Source organism: Nelumbo lutea, chromosome 3, assembly GCF_056320005.1.
Source record: "Nelumbo lutea isolate HS-2025 chromosome 3, American lotus-T2T, whole genome shotgun sequence".
Taxonomy (NCBI): Eukaryota; Viridiplantae; Streptophyta; class Magnoliopsida; order Proteales; family Nelumbonaceae; genus Nelumbo; species Nelumbo lutea.
In genome coordinates, this window is record NC_142686.1 from 79,771,169 (window position 1) to 79,786,281 (window position 15,113).

Genomic DNA, 15,113 nt, shown 5'->3' on the forward strand with positions numbered 1-15,113 from the left:
TTCATGTTTGCATCCATTACAGTTAAAAATCTGTTTGGTAAGAGAAATTTGTCAATGTAAAACTAACCCAATTTTGCAATTTATATGAACCATTTTACACTCTACATATTTGCATTCACACTTATTTACATTGTTTCCAAACGCAGCATTAGGAACATCAAACCAACATTTGGATTTGACATGAGCACCGAATTCCTGGGGAGTAAAGACCTAAAGGATTTGAAGATCATACAAAAGCTGATAACAATAAGGCAAAGCAACTTTTCATTCATGGTGTGCCTTGCAGGTCAGCTCTTGGGCAATCGAATTTTCAACACAGATATAGACGAGAGGATGCAAATAAAGACAATGATAACAAAAGATAAGCATGTCAAAAATCAACCACATCCAAAAATCAAGGAAATTGTATGATTGATAGTGAGGCAGTTTCTAATATGGCATAATTTCATGTCGGCTTTAGGTAAAGTTCCTTCAAGTTCAAAGTTCAAAATGCAGATGATCCAAGCTTAGAGATTCCATCCCCGTGCTTTTAAGGAAACCACTGAGCAATGGCTCTTGGTGCATCATACTTACATGGCTCCAGACTCTGCAAATACAAATTTGCAATCCAAATTGTCTGTTGGTGATAATCGAGCTGCATTTGTGTTGGACAAAGCACATTGAGCAATTGCTACTTTGTGGTGTGATAAAATAAGTTGGAACTCCAAGGAGACCATTTCCTACTTTTGTACTAGCAACCCAATATGTATACTAAAAGCTCGTGGCACGATAACCCTCGGTTTATTCTATACAAGGATAGAATAACTAGACATCTACAATGTAAATAGTGCAAATAGAAACTAGGGCAAACTGCATTTTATGGTTCATAAAATTTGGCACTAAGAAAGCAGTTCTTTCAAACAAGATCTGATTTAAAGAAGTTGACATAAAAACTTTACCTTACGTATACATGAGTGGAAAAAAATGACTAATATAAATGAATTCTCAGGACCTCTTCTGTGGATGCATTACTCCTTTTCAAGTGGTCCTCTTCAAAAGAGTATAATATATGCCCATAACTAAATATGGTAAGGGAAATGAAAGCAATTAATTTTTGTACCTAAATTATTTTAGGTTGTGTGAATGCATGTACCGAGTTACTTATATATTCTGGCCTAAAGACCAGCCTTAGGATCATCTGAGCCAGCTGCAACAACTCCGATTCCACCTCCAGAAAATTTTTCCTTACCGAACTTGCGTACAAGTTCATCAATCTTGCGGAACTGATATGACCATCTTGAATTGTAGAGAAACTGACGAAGGTCAAATCTGTTGTCCTCCGGTGAATAACTCTGTACAGAATCAAATGGTAACAATAAATAATTTTCAATTACTAAATAAAGGCAAATTGCAGATAGGTACCCTATACTTTGGGGGCAGTCTCACTTCAGGGCCTGAATTTTCAAATGTGCCACTTTAGTACTTAAACTTCCAGAAATATACATTTAAGTCCAATTCTATTAAACTAACGTTCAAGTGAGGGGTAAAATTACAAAAATACCATGTTTAAACTCTTTTTCACTGTTCATCTTTCTTCTACATTTTGACTTCCAATGCAAACCAGCAGCAGAAAAGTAAGCATCCGAAGGTGAGAATACACCCAATGAACAGACTCGGGTGAGCTTACTTTGCTGCCACCAGTATGTGTCTGAAGTCTAAAGGTAGAAGATGAACAGTGAAAAAAAGAGAACCAGAACATGGGAATTTTCATAGCTTTATCCCTCACCTAACGTTAGTTTAACGGAGATGAACTTAAATGTACATTTCTGGAAGTTCAGGTACTAAACTGGCACATTTGAAAGTTCAGGCCCTAAAGAAAGCTACCCCCAAAGTACAGGGTACCTATCTGCAATTTACCCTATAAAAAACTGGTTTTATAAATACAACATTGAAAGAAAACTTCATTTTAGGGAAGTCCTCTCTATCTTGAGATTGAAGAAAATACCTCAGCATGATAGGAAGGTGTTAAGACAGTCATTTTGTGTCGATTGATTGAGTAGTACTTGAAGAAGTGCTTAACCTTATCAGCTATCTCTGATGGAGTTAATCTTCCACCCCATTTGTAGCAGAGGTTCTAAGCAAGAAAAATAATTAGGCAAAACAGACAATGGTTTCAATTGCATAGGATATAAAGCAGCCTATAAACCAATTCTACAAAGCTTTGCACACCAACCCATTGATAGAGAGACCAATGAATCATTGGAACTTTACTTTGATGAGATATAAAACCATGCATAGTAAGGGCATGTCCAGTACTGTGTTGTCAAACAAGTGCAGTGCATTCAAGGCTACTGGGCTCCACTGTGGCATGTCTGAAATTGTAAGTTCTGGATCACACCACACCTCTTGTGACATTCTGTACCATGGTGGTGTGGTGTGGTGTGTTCCCAGACAATGGAATTTGAAAAATACTTTTTTATATTAAATCAATGTTCTACAATTGAAAAAAGTTATGGTGCATTCTGGAACACGAGAAATAAGCATGTTCCAAGATTTGCGATATTTTGCATTTTGGAACTAGCTAAAGCTCATTTCAAAACACACACCACACCACGGCCTCCAAGAATGTGTGGCCTCCATGGTGCATTTTGAGACTGGCTTGAATGAGCTTTTAACATAGTACCAGACACCCACTAACTAATTCATTGTTCACTCGGTTCAGTAGTTTCTCATTGTGAAGTAAGCTCAGGATGCATTTTGATCTGGTCATGTATGTCACAGAAGCTTGGCTGTAACATAGCTTGCACCAGTCACAGGAACCTTTGGGCTTCAGTATGGAAAGTTGAAGACATAGCCCAACCTAATTCAGTGTTTCTCTTTGTGATGTTTAAGCTCGGAGTGCAATTTGATCTGGTTATATATATCACAGAAGCTGGACTGTAACAATAGCCCATCATAGAACCTAAGTACCAATGTCACATATCTGAAATCTCTCCCACAAACTCAAGAATGTTGCACATCACTAGCTTGTATGATGAACTAGACTTTTTATGACATATATGGTTGGAACAGAAATCTGCCATTGGCTTGTGGAAGTGAAGAAGCCCAATTTGGATTTATGCCATGGAGGTCAACCGTGGAAGCCATCTTTCTATTGAAATAAACTTATCAAGAGAAGAAGAGAGATCTTCATATGGTATACACTGATCTAGTGAAAGCATATGATAGAGTTTTTAGAGAGATAATATGGTGGGTTTTGGAAAAGGAGTGCCAAATAGCTTTAGGGACTTGGTTAAGGATATATATATAAGGATGCAACAATCAGTGTTAGAACACCTGTAAGAGAGACATCAGATCTTACAGTTGCAATAGGTCTTCATCAAGTGCATCCGTTTTATAAGATTGGAAATTTGAGTACTTGGTACTAGATTTCTCTGATTTTTATTTTACTTCAAATTTATGGTTTCACATATTAACCAATAATAGGAAACATACACTTTATATATCAAATCATCATTAAAGTAGTTAATCATTAAAACCACTTAATTGCCATACCTGTTGAAACTGAAGAGAGGAGACAAGAGTTGAGTGTTCTGCAATGAGGGTTCTGAGAAGAGGATTTCGAACACACTCTATCTCAGCCCTCTAACACTGTTTTATTAGATATATTTGAGTAATTACAAGGAAGCCCTTAGTTGGGGAAGAATTTACAAAGAACTTAAAAAAAATAACTTAATATTGACAGGATGGGCCCAAAATAACAAGAAGAATAAACAACTTATGGGCCATTCGGCCCATCTTCTCTACACTCCCCCTCAAGCTGAGCATAGATGTCAATCATGCCAAGCTTGCTGGTATCATGCTGAAGTTTTGCCTTGGGAATGCCTTTGGTAAGAAAATCTGCCAACTGTCCTTCAGATGTGATGAAAGGAAGACACACTTCACCCGAAGAGACCCTTTCCCTAATGAAGTGTCGATCAACTTCAATATGCTTGGTTCTATCATGTTGCACTGGGTTGTGAGCAATGTTGATGGCAGCCTGATTATCACAGTACAACATCATTGGCTTGTCATATTCAACTCCAAGTCCTTCCATCAAAGATTTTAGCCATAATAATTCAGAAACCCCATGTGCCATGGCCTTGTATTCTGCTTCAGCAGAAGACCGAGCAACAACCGATTGTTTCTTGCTTCTCCAAGAAACAACATTACCAGCTACCAAGCTGCAATACCCAGAGGTAGATCTTCTGTCATCAATGTTCTCGGCCCAGTCAGCATCGGTGTAAGCTTCAAGTTTCATATGACCATGCTTGGCAAACAGAATACTCTTTCCTGGGGAGCCCTTCAAATAACATAGGATTCTCTCTGCAGCTGCCAAATGAGTGTCTCGAGGAGCATGCATGAATTGGCTAATGCAACTGACTGCATATGCAATATCTGGCCGAGTCATGCATAGATACAAAAGTTTCCCAAGAAGTCTCTGAAAGATTCCTTTGTCTTCTAACGATGTCCCTTTTGAGGCTGAGAGTTTATGACTGATATCAATAGGAGTAGCAGCTGGTCTAGCACCCATCTTTCCAGTTTCAGAGAGCAAGTCAAGAACATACTTCCTTTGGGAGATAAGAATCCCATCCTTGGATCGAGCCACTTCTATGCCAAGAAAGTATCTCAATTCCCCCAAATCTTTAATCTCAAACTCTGTATGGAGAAAAGATTTTAGATCATGAATTCCTGAGGCATCATTACCCGTCACTACAATATCATCTACATACACAATGAGGTATACTGCCAGAGGTCCACTCCTCTTCACAAAAAGAGTATGATCGGACTGTGTCTACACATAACCAAAGTTAACAAGTGCTGTTCTAAATCTCTCAAACCATGCTCTAAGGGACTGTTTTAGTATATAAAGAGATTTCTTCAGCCTGCATACCTTCCCTTTTATATCAATTCCATACATCCCTGGAGGAAGAGACATGTAAACCTCCTCATGTAATTCATCATTCAGAAATGCATTCTTCACATCCAATTGATAAAGGGGCCAGTCAAAGTGAGCAGCTAAAGATAGAAGAACCCTCACAGATGTCATCTTGGCACTCTAAATAATCAATCCCATATGTCTGTGTATAGCCTTTTGCAACCAGCCTGGCCTTGTACCTTTCAATGGTGCCATCAGCTCTGTATTTGATAGTAAAGACCCACTTGCAACCAACGGGATCCTTCCCTTCAGGCAAATCCACCACTTCCCATGTGTCATTCTTGTGTAGGGCATCTATTTCAGATTTCATAGCATCCCTCCATTCTGGAATCTTAAGAGCTTCTGACACAGACCTGGGAATAGGATGAGAAGCAACAGAAGAGAGATAGGCAAAATATGAAGGTGAAAGCAAACTGTAAGAAAGGTGCTTGGAAATGCAGTGTGCAGTGCACTTCCGTTTTCCTTTTCTAACAGCAATGGGAATATCAAGGTTAGGGAAGGATGAATCCAAAGGTGCTGAACCAGTACCTGTTGTCTCTTTTGTGACTGGAAATGTAGGAGGCTCATGTGTTGTAGGAGAAACAACCTGCACATTTCTGGATCTTTGCCTTTGATACACCTTGGGATTGAGGATAGGACGAGGAGGTAGGGTACCGAGACAAGGAGAATGGAACGACTGATCCAACCTTGATTCATTTGAGGGAGAGGCAGACACATCAAGGGACTCAACAGGGACAGGAAGAGGAAGAGCAAACACCTGTGTCAAATCCTCCCCCTGTGGACAATGTCCTTCTGGAGAGGAACCATAAAAAGGGGAAAACTCATCAAAGGTGACATCCATTGAGACATACCGATTGCCAGACTTGGGATCAAAACAGCAATAACCCTTCTGTTTGGGGGAATAACCAAGGAAGATACACTTTTGGGCTTTGGGTTCAAACTTATGCCTTTGGACACTTGGAACATGTACACAATAGGTGCAGCCAAAGACACGAATAGTAACAGGAAAAAGGTCTTTGTCCGGATGAAAAAGAGTGAAGGGAGACTTAAACCCCAAAACCCTGGATGGCATGCGGTTTATAAGATAGGTAGCAGTAAGTACAGCATCACCCCAAAACCTGGTAGGAACATGTGAGGCAAATAAGATACTTCTTGCAAACTCAACAATATGCCTGTTTTTTCTCTCAGCAACCCCATTCTGTTCTGGGGTCCTAGCACATGAGCTTTGATGAATAACCCCCATGTTAGAAAGATAGCAGGATAGGTTTTTCTCAAGGTATTCTTTTGCATTGTCCGATCTAAAGATTTTAATCCTGGTATCAAATTGGGTTAGAACAAATTCATGGAATTGTTTTACAAGTCTTGGAACTTCATCACGGGATTTCATCAAGAACATCCAAGTGAATCGTGAAAAGTCATCAATAAACAGGATAAAATATTTATAGCCACCCATGGAGGGTAAGTGGTAAGGCCCCCACACATCAGAATGCACAATATTAAAAGGAACAGAAGATCTTTTATTTCTCAAAGGATACTTGCTTCTACAATGCTTTGACAATTCACAAGACTCACAATGAAGACTGGACAGACTAATTCCCTTAAACAGTTCAGGGAATAGATGACTCAAGGCCGAAAAAGACAGATGACCAAAACGATAATGACACAACATAATCCGACTAACAGACTCTGAAGAGACAGATCCAAGAGCAACATTCCCAAGATGATCAGTGCATTGTCCCGGAGTATCAAGCAGGTATATTCCGTTCGCCTCATGGCCACTCCCAATCACCTTCTGAGACTCCAGATCCTGAAAAACACAGTAGGAAGGAAAAAAGGTTACACAACAGTTTAGTGACTTGGTTAAACTGCTCACAGACAACAAATTTGTATTTAGTTTAGGTACATGAAGGGCAGAAGGTAGGTACAAGGAATCCGTAGCCTTGATGGTTCCCTTACCAGAGACAGGGGCAAGTGAACCATCAGCTAAAGTGATTTTATCACGTCCAGGAAGTAAGTCATATGAAACAAACAAGGTAGACAAATTGGTCATATGGTCAGAAGCACCTGAGTCAATAATCCAAGGGATCTTGAGATTACCTGAAAATGTAGCATGATTAACAGAAGCCCTTATACCTGAATGAGCAAATGCTGAAGTAGTAGAGTTTCCTGAAGGGTCGGAAGCAGAGGTCACATCACTCAGCTGACTTATCATCTTCCCAAACTTTTCATATTCTGCTCTCATGGCTGCCAACTGTGCAGAAGCAGACATCTCTTCACTATCTGGCCCGACAGCTACATTTGCACTTCCTGATCTTTTACTATCATATTTTTTCTGAAACCGAATGGGAACAAGATTAGGATGTAACTTCTAGCACTTGTCTTTGGTGTGCTTCGGCTTCTTGCAGTACTCACATACAACTTCTTTCTTTCCTATGCCACTAGAAGTTCCAACATTCCCTTTAGGTTTAATCCCCATATTGGCAAAGTGATCATTAATATCAGCCCCTTGAACCTGAACAACCCTTCTGCTCTCTTCACTACTCACCAATGCATAAGCTTGTGACAAAGATACACACTCCTTGGAAAGAATATTTTGTTTTGTGATATCATATTCCGGGTTTAGTCCAGTTAAGAACTCAAAAACCCTGTTCCTTTCAACCAATTTTCTGTAGGTCTCTGCATCATTAGTGGTGTCCCAAGTTACAGCTTCTATTAGGTCAATCTCTTGCCATAGGGATTTCAGGGTTGAGAAATATACAACAAGAGGTTTCTCTCCTTTCCTTAAATTCTTTACATCACTTCTCAATTTATATGCTCGGGCCACGTTGAGTTTTTGGGAATAGGTTTCTGCAACACTGTCCCAAATTTCTTTTGTTGAATTCACCCATAGGTAGTGTTGACTGATTTGTGGCTGCACTGAGTTCACAAGCCACCCAATGACAGTGTAATTTCCTTGCATCCACTTCTCGTAGGATGGATCATCTTCTGGGGGAGCCTTCTCACTCCCGGAAATGAACCCCCACTTTCCTCTACTACAAACATGAATCTTTACTGATTGTGACCATGCCAGATAATTAGTTCCATCTAGTTTAACTGTGGTCACAGTCAATAAGGAATCACTCGGAGTCCCCTGACCCAGTCCAATATTCAGCACCACTTTTGTTTTCAAACTCTGAGGAGTACATCATGTAAACACACCAAATATGATTTTAGATGACTTCTACAAGTATACCGAATAAGGACAAGCAATAACTAAGTCCAGCCGACCACAAGGAGGCAACACACTGAGTTCAACCGACCACAAGAAGACAATTCACTGAGTTCAGGCTTCAAAAAGTAATCAGAAACTCCTAGGCACTGTGCACTCAGCCGAAGTACCTTTTCAAGGTTGTACACTCAGCCAAGAAGAGTAAGTACCAATCAGTATTGCTGAATAGGCCTTTTCACAAACACAGTGTGGGCAATAGAGACAACCCCACTGTCAAGGAAGAGAAAAGACCCCAAAAACAGTTCGTACAGCCCCCTAAAACAGTCGAACAAGAGTAACAATACACAACCTTGTTACAAGGAGGTTTCGGCAGGTTTTAACAGTCCAAGAAGAAGAGAAAAACAGCCCAGAAATTTCTGGGTTAAACCAGATTTAATGCAGTTGAAGATAGTACAAAACAGCTAGGGTTTTCGGACACTTCAACAGTCCAAACATGGTCGAAGGTAATACAAAACAGAACCAGAAAACTGAGCACAACTTACAGTTCGAGCTTCAACAGTCCAAACACAGTTCAAAAACAGAACCGAGCTGTTCCCCTTCCCCTTTTTTCTTCTTCTCTGATTCTTCCTGGTCACCGAACCCCTTCTCCAAGAGATTCTAGTCTTGGGCTCGTCCAATGACCTCCAAGAATCAGGCAGTACGTGACTAAGCCTCCAGCCCAAGGATGTTCAAGTTAAGATACGCTCTGATACCATGTTGAAACTGAAGAGAGGAGACGAGAGTTGAGTGTTCTGCAATGAGGGTTCTGAGAAAAGGATTTCGAACACACTCTATCTCAGCCCTCTAACACTGTTTTATTAGATATATTTGAGTAATTACAAGGAGGCCCTTAGTTGGGCAAGAATTTACAAAGAACTTAAAAAAAAATAACTTAGTATTGACAGGATGGGCCCAAAATAACAAGAAGAATAAACAACCTATGGGCCATTCGGCCCATCTTCTCTACAATACCTAATATGAAGAAAAGAGCATTACAAGAAATTAATACAATCAAAAGAATACATGTATCAATTAATAGTTACTTTTTTACATTTGATAGTCAACTCTAGGAGAATTCTAGAAGACCTTTGAAGTTGAAATGGAGAGTAAATTTGTGTAGACAGCTACATGGAGAAGACCTTTGAAGATCAAAGCAAAGCAGTTTCTATTCGAGGGCTTTAGGGTGAAGGGGAAAACAACACTGAAAATTAGGGAGATGAAAATGGCCATAGTAATTGGGAATGGCTATGGGGTGGGTTCGGGGCAGGGCACCCCCTCCTTTCTTCGCCCCATAGCCAAGATACTTTACCCCATCCCCACCCCATCCCAAGTAGCAGGGCGAGGCACCCACTCCCCATCGAGGATGGGGGATCCCCAAATTTTCCCTGCCCCGAGGAAACCACCCAAAAATACATCTAATTTGAGGATAATTTAGAAATACAATAATGAGAATTTTGGGGTACTTTAGGAATGGAATTATGTTATCATAGGATTTTAAGAATATGGGAAAACTTAGAGACGTTTTAAAAATTAATATTAAACCTGGGGATATTTTACTAATTTACCATCAGTTCTGGGCATGTTATATGCAAACCCCATCCCCAATTTGGGACAAAAATATTTTCCCCGTCCCTGTTTAAAACTGGGTAAAACCCACCCCATTCGGGGTGGGGCCCCAGTTTTACAGGGAAAAGGTTATTGGTTGATTTAAGGCCTTCATTGAGGAAGCAACTCAGATGAGTCGGAAGCTGGAGTGTAAGGGGTCAATAGAGGAGGGTAACAGGAGGTATGTGGAAGAAAGAAGAAGAAAGCTAAGAGTCGATTTTTGGTGCTTTTTGAATATTTTGGAGGAGGAAAAAAGTAAATGGTTTGTTCCCCTGAGGGATGGAGTGTAAGGCAGCTAGTTGGTAAGGAGTTTTAGATATTCTGAAAGATTTCATCCTCATTTACACATGGAGACCTGTAGAGAAAACATGAGTGGTAAAGAACTTGTAGGGATGGAGCAGAGGTATTCCAAGGAGGCTGTAGGATTGTTGACTATGGGACAGGCTGAAAGTGATTGCAAAAAGTCTCCAATGCTTCTAAGAAAGATTGGGAAAAGAGATTGGAGGAAAGTTGTTGAGGATTTATTAAGAGATCTTAAGTTGAACTGCACTATTATTTTAACTCCCTTTGAGGATTGTAAAGCTCTTTTGGAGTTGGTTGGATCGGAGGTTGGGTTTGATGCTGTTTGTGTTAATTTGGACTCAGGTACTGTTACTGTTCCCAAGTGGTATCCTCTGTCCAACTCCAAAAGCCTCAATGAGGAAGACAGAGTAGTGGTTTGGCTTCTTGGATTGCCTTTTCACTTGTGGAGGCCACAGGTGTTCTGCTCTATTGCTTCACTATGCAAGGCTCGCTCAGATGGCTCTTTTGTGATAGACTTGCATTCAGCATCTCTTAGCTTGAGTAATGTAAGTCATGAAGATATCCCTCAGATGGTTAAGGTGTCTGTGGATGGAGTGCTCTACTCTGTTTTGCTGGTGACTGCCATTGAAGCTCCCTTATGGTGTGAAGGTAGAAGGGAAGAAGATGAGAAGGTTGAGGAAGAGTGGATACGTGGACTTCAAGGATGGACTAATTCAAATTTCCTTGAGATTTTCATGAATGTGGAAAGCCTTGGGGAGGAGAATTTAAAAGGAAAGAAACCAGATGCTGGGCTGGAATGAACAGAAGAGAGGGAAGAAGTGGAATGTACAGGCGGTACTGTGGTAGGCATGTTACTTCAAAAAGGAATGTGAACAGTCAAACAGAGGGTATCGGACTGCATCAAGGCTCTTTTGGTCAATCTGGTCAACCTGGTAAGGTGTCTGCTAATGTGGTTTCGGGTCGTGGGTACTAGTAGAAAGGGAGCTCCCTTTGTTAGAATCGGCTGTAGAGGGACAGTTTGGCCTATTTACTTTATGTTGGGAGTGTGATGTAATGCCTGACTTAAGTGATTTGTCCCATACTTAAGTAGGGGCATAACAGTCTTTATGTTTTATTTTCGAAAACTATAAATATCAAACTGGCCAACTAGAGAGGTTGACTTCTCTAGTTCGAAACAGATTTTTCTTCTCCTCTCTTCTCTTCTTCTTTCTTCTCTCTTCCTACTGTTATTCTTAAATTAATTCTGGTACAGATCTAATTTCTATCATGGTATCAGAGCTTCTGTAACAAGTTCAGATCTGCCCAGAATTTTTCCATCACCATTGACTCTAGGGTTTGCAGATTTCTCAACGATCACTTGGAGATTAGGAAAAGAAATGAAAAGGAGTGATCGCTTTTTCCTTTCGGAGGTTTTCATGCCTCCGGTTTGTGGTGTAGTGGTTGTTTGTGGTGGTTTGTAGGAAGCTCTCTAATCAATGGTTTGAAGAGAGCTGTTTCGGGTGGTGCAGTGGACAGTTGATTACATGTCTGATTTCTGTTGATCAAATAGGTGTGCTATATGGGTGTTACAATGGCTGACTGGTTACAGATCTAGTATTATGTGTGTGGTATTCATTCGGATGGTTTTTTGATGTTGAAAGTGAGGGATAACAGTGACTGTTATTGCAGAAATCTGTGACAATAGGTGTTTTCTCAGCAATAACCAGTCACTAGTGTGCAGTGTGGTGAGGATAGGTGGTGTGACAGTAGTGAGTGAAGAAGGAAATAAAAAAAAAGGAAGTTTTTGTATGCAGCCATGGGAGACAGTAGTGAACACAAGTCTAGTGTTATGATTCCCCCTGATTACCTAAATGTGTAGATGGCATCTATCAAACTAAATGGTGAGAATTATGTGCCTTGGGTGAAATCTCGAAAAGTTTTCCTTAGGGATAAGAAGAAAGTGAAGCATGTGAGAGAAGAAAAACCTTCCACTGATATTCTCAAGACTATAGTGAGTGGAAGCAAGAAGACACATAGATTATGACTTGGTTATGGAATAGTATGGAACCCCATATTAATGTGAATTTATGTTCTTAGATACAACCAATGAGATGTGGGACCATGCCAAGAAGCTCTAATATGGACAAGACAATACTACTAGAGTGTATTAGCTTTATCATGAACATTTTAATCTGCAGCAGTGTAATCAGAGCCTTGAGGAATATTATGCTAGCATGAGGAATCTTTGTAATTAGTTGAATGTGTATTATCCCCTCACTTCTGAGGTCAAGATTTAGCAACAATAGAAAGAACAACTCAATGTAACCAAGTTTTTAGTAGGGTGAAATCTGAATATGAACCAGTGAGAAAACAAATTCTAGGTGGGTCTGCCCTTCCCTCGCTTCAAGAGGTGTTTGCCTGTCTCCAGAGGATTTCTGTTGGACCTATAGAGAACTCTACTATCTCCGATAGGTTTGCCTTTGCAGTTACAAGAGGGGGAGGTCGTGGAGCTCGAGGAGTTCAGCCAAGTCATGGTAATGGTGGTGGACGTATTGGAGACCGAGATTCAGAGGGAGCTCGTGGCAGAGGACGTAGTAATGGTCCGAGGAGATGTACCCATTGTGGCATGGAAGGACACACTATCAATTTCTGTTATGACTTACATGACCTAAATTCAACTTGGGCAAATCATGCAGTGGCTAGTGGTGGTAGTTCGAGACAAGAAATTCTGCAAGCTGATTAGATACCTTCTACAACTATGGATGAGTGCTTCATGTGATGAGTATGAGAGGTTTATCCAGGACACTTCTCAACAAAATACTACCCATGCACACTTAGGTATGGCTTGTCCGACATCCAAATCCTCTCATTGGATTATTGATTCTGGAGCTTCCAATTATATGATTGGGACTCCAGGTGTGTTTTCCTCCCTTTCTCAATCCTCCACATCACACACTGTTACCCTTTGCTAATGGTTCCACATCTTTCATCTGTGGTGTTGGTAATGTTGACATAGATTCATTATCCCTGTCCTCAGTTTTGAATGTTCCAAAATTTCCCATTAACCTTATGTTTGTTAGTAAATTGACCAAGTTTCTTAATTTCTGTATCACTTTTTACCCTTCTTGTGTTTTTTTAGGATCTCAAGATGGGGATGAAGATTGGTGGAGGGCATGAAGTTGGTGGATTGTATTATCTTGATGGTGGTGGTTTGTCAACAGCCCTTCAGACATCTCTTTCTCCTCTTCAGTGGCACTGCAAACTTGGTCATTCATCCCTCAAAGCACTTAAGTTACTTGTTCTGTCCTTGAGTCGTCTTTCTACATTGGATTGTGAGTCATGTTAGTTTGGGAAACATCATCGTGTTCCCTTTAGTACTAGGGTTGATACTCGTATGTCGAGTCCTTTTTCTTTAGTCCATTTAGACATTTAGGGTCCAAATAAAATAGTGTTGTATAATGATTACAAATACTTTGTAATTTTTGTTGATGATTATTCAAGGATGACATGACTTTACCTTATGAAAGAAAAGAGTGAATTGTTTTCCATTTTTCAAAAATTTTATGTTGAAATCCGCAATCAATTTGGTGTACACATTAAGATTATTCGTTCTGTTAATGGTCGAGAATACTTTTATACACCATTTCAGGAATATTTGGAACATGTCATTATCCATCAAGCCTCATGTACCTACACTCCTCAACAAAATAGGGTGGCTGAGAGAAAGAACTGTCATCTTTTGGAAACTGTTCGCTCCCTTTTGCACTATATGCATATACCCAAATGCTTTTAGAGTGATGTTGTGTTTACATCTTGCTTCCTTATTAACCGGATGCCCATGTCCATCCTTGAAGGTCAATCTCCCTTCTCCTCTTTGTTTCCTACCTTGTCTCCTTTTTCTCTTATTCCCAGGGTTTTCGAGTATGTGTGCTTTGTCCATAATCTTGGGTCTGGAATGGACAAATTGGATGCACGATCCACTAAGCGTATCTTTCTTGGCTATTATAGGACTCTGAAAGGGTATGAGTGTTATAACCCTAGTTCTCGACATTCCTTTGTGTACCCTGATGTTACATTCTTCGAGTTTGTTCCATTTTTCTCTAGGTCGAATGTCTCTTCTCCCTCTCCATCTCCATTTCCAGCTCCTATTAAGGACCCCATTCCTCTTGTTCCAGTTATGACCAAGTCTTCACCTCCAATGCAACTTCCCGTTGAACGACCACCCATCTGACAAGTGTATATGCACCGACATGTACCAGCTCCTCCTCCAACTTCTTCACTGTCGACAGATCTGACAATTGTTCCCACACCAGCTCCACTTCTTGTATCTAACCTTGATCTTTCTCTTGCCTTGCGGAAAGTTAAACGCAATTGCACACTTCATCCCATTCTGAATTATTTTTCTGTATCTCACCTTTCTGCTTCCCATTTCCAGTTTGTTTCTATTTTTTCTGATATTTTTATTCCTAAGGATGTCCAGGAAGCCCTTGCCTCTCCAGGGTGGCACCATGCAAATGGAAGAACTCTCAGCTCTAGCTCATCATCATACATGGGATTTCACCACGCTCCCTCCTGGTAAGCATGTTGTGGGTTGTAAGTGGGCATACATTGTCAAGTATTTACCCGATGGTGGTGTAGAGCGGTTGAAAGTTCAATTGGTTGCCAAAGGTTACTCCCAAATGTATGGTATTGACTACACAGAGACCTCTCTTGTTGCTAAGATTGGTCCGGTTCATGTTTTGATCTCTTTAGCTACTATGTATGATTAGCCTTTGTTTCAACTTGACATCAAAAATGCCTTTCTACATGGTGATCTCCTCAAGGAGGTCTATATGGAGCAACCACTGGGGTTTGTTGCTTAGGTGGAGGGTGGTAAGGTGTGTAGACTAAAGAAGGTTTTTTATGGACTTAAACAGTCCCCTTGTGTGTGGTTTGGTAGATTCAATGAAGTAGTAAAGAAGTTTGGCATGAAACAGTGTCACGTTGATCACTTAGTATTTAGCTATGATTCAGGTGCAGGGA

The 15,113-nt window shown here is 40.4% G+C and overlaps 1 protein-coding gene across 1 annotated transcript in view; it reads right to left on the bottom strand.

The window, feature by feature from the left end:
- Positions 1-854: 854 nt before the first annotated feature.
- Positions 855-15,113, bottom strand: part of LOC148865936 (carbon-nitrogen hydrolase family protein) — a 97,695-nt gene continuing 83,436 nt past the window's right edge. Inside the window, exons 13-14 of the mRNA XM_088977939.1 lie at positions 1,985-2,113; positions 855-1,331 (exon numbers count right to left, since the gene is read on the bottom strand). Coding sequence (XP_088834065.1) covers positions 1,155-1,331; positions 1,985-2,113 — 306 coding nt within the window. The 3' untranslated portion in view covers positions 855-1,154. The remainder of the gene's footprint in view (positions 1,332-1,984; positions 2,114-15,113) is intronic.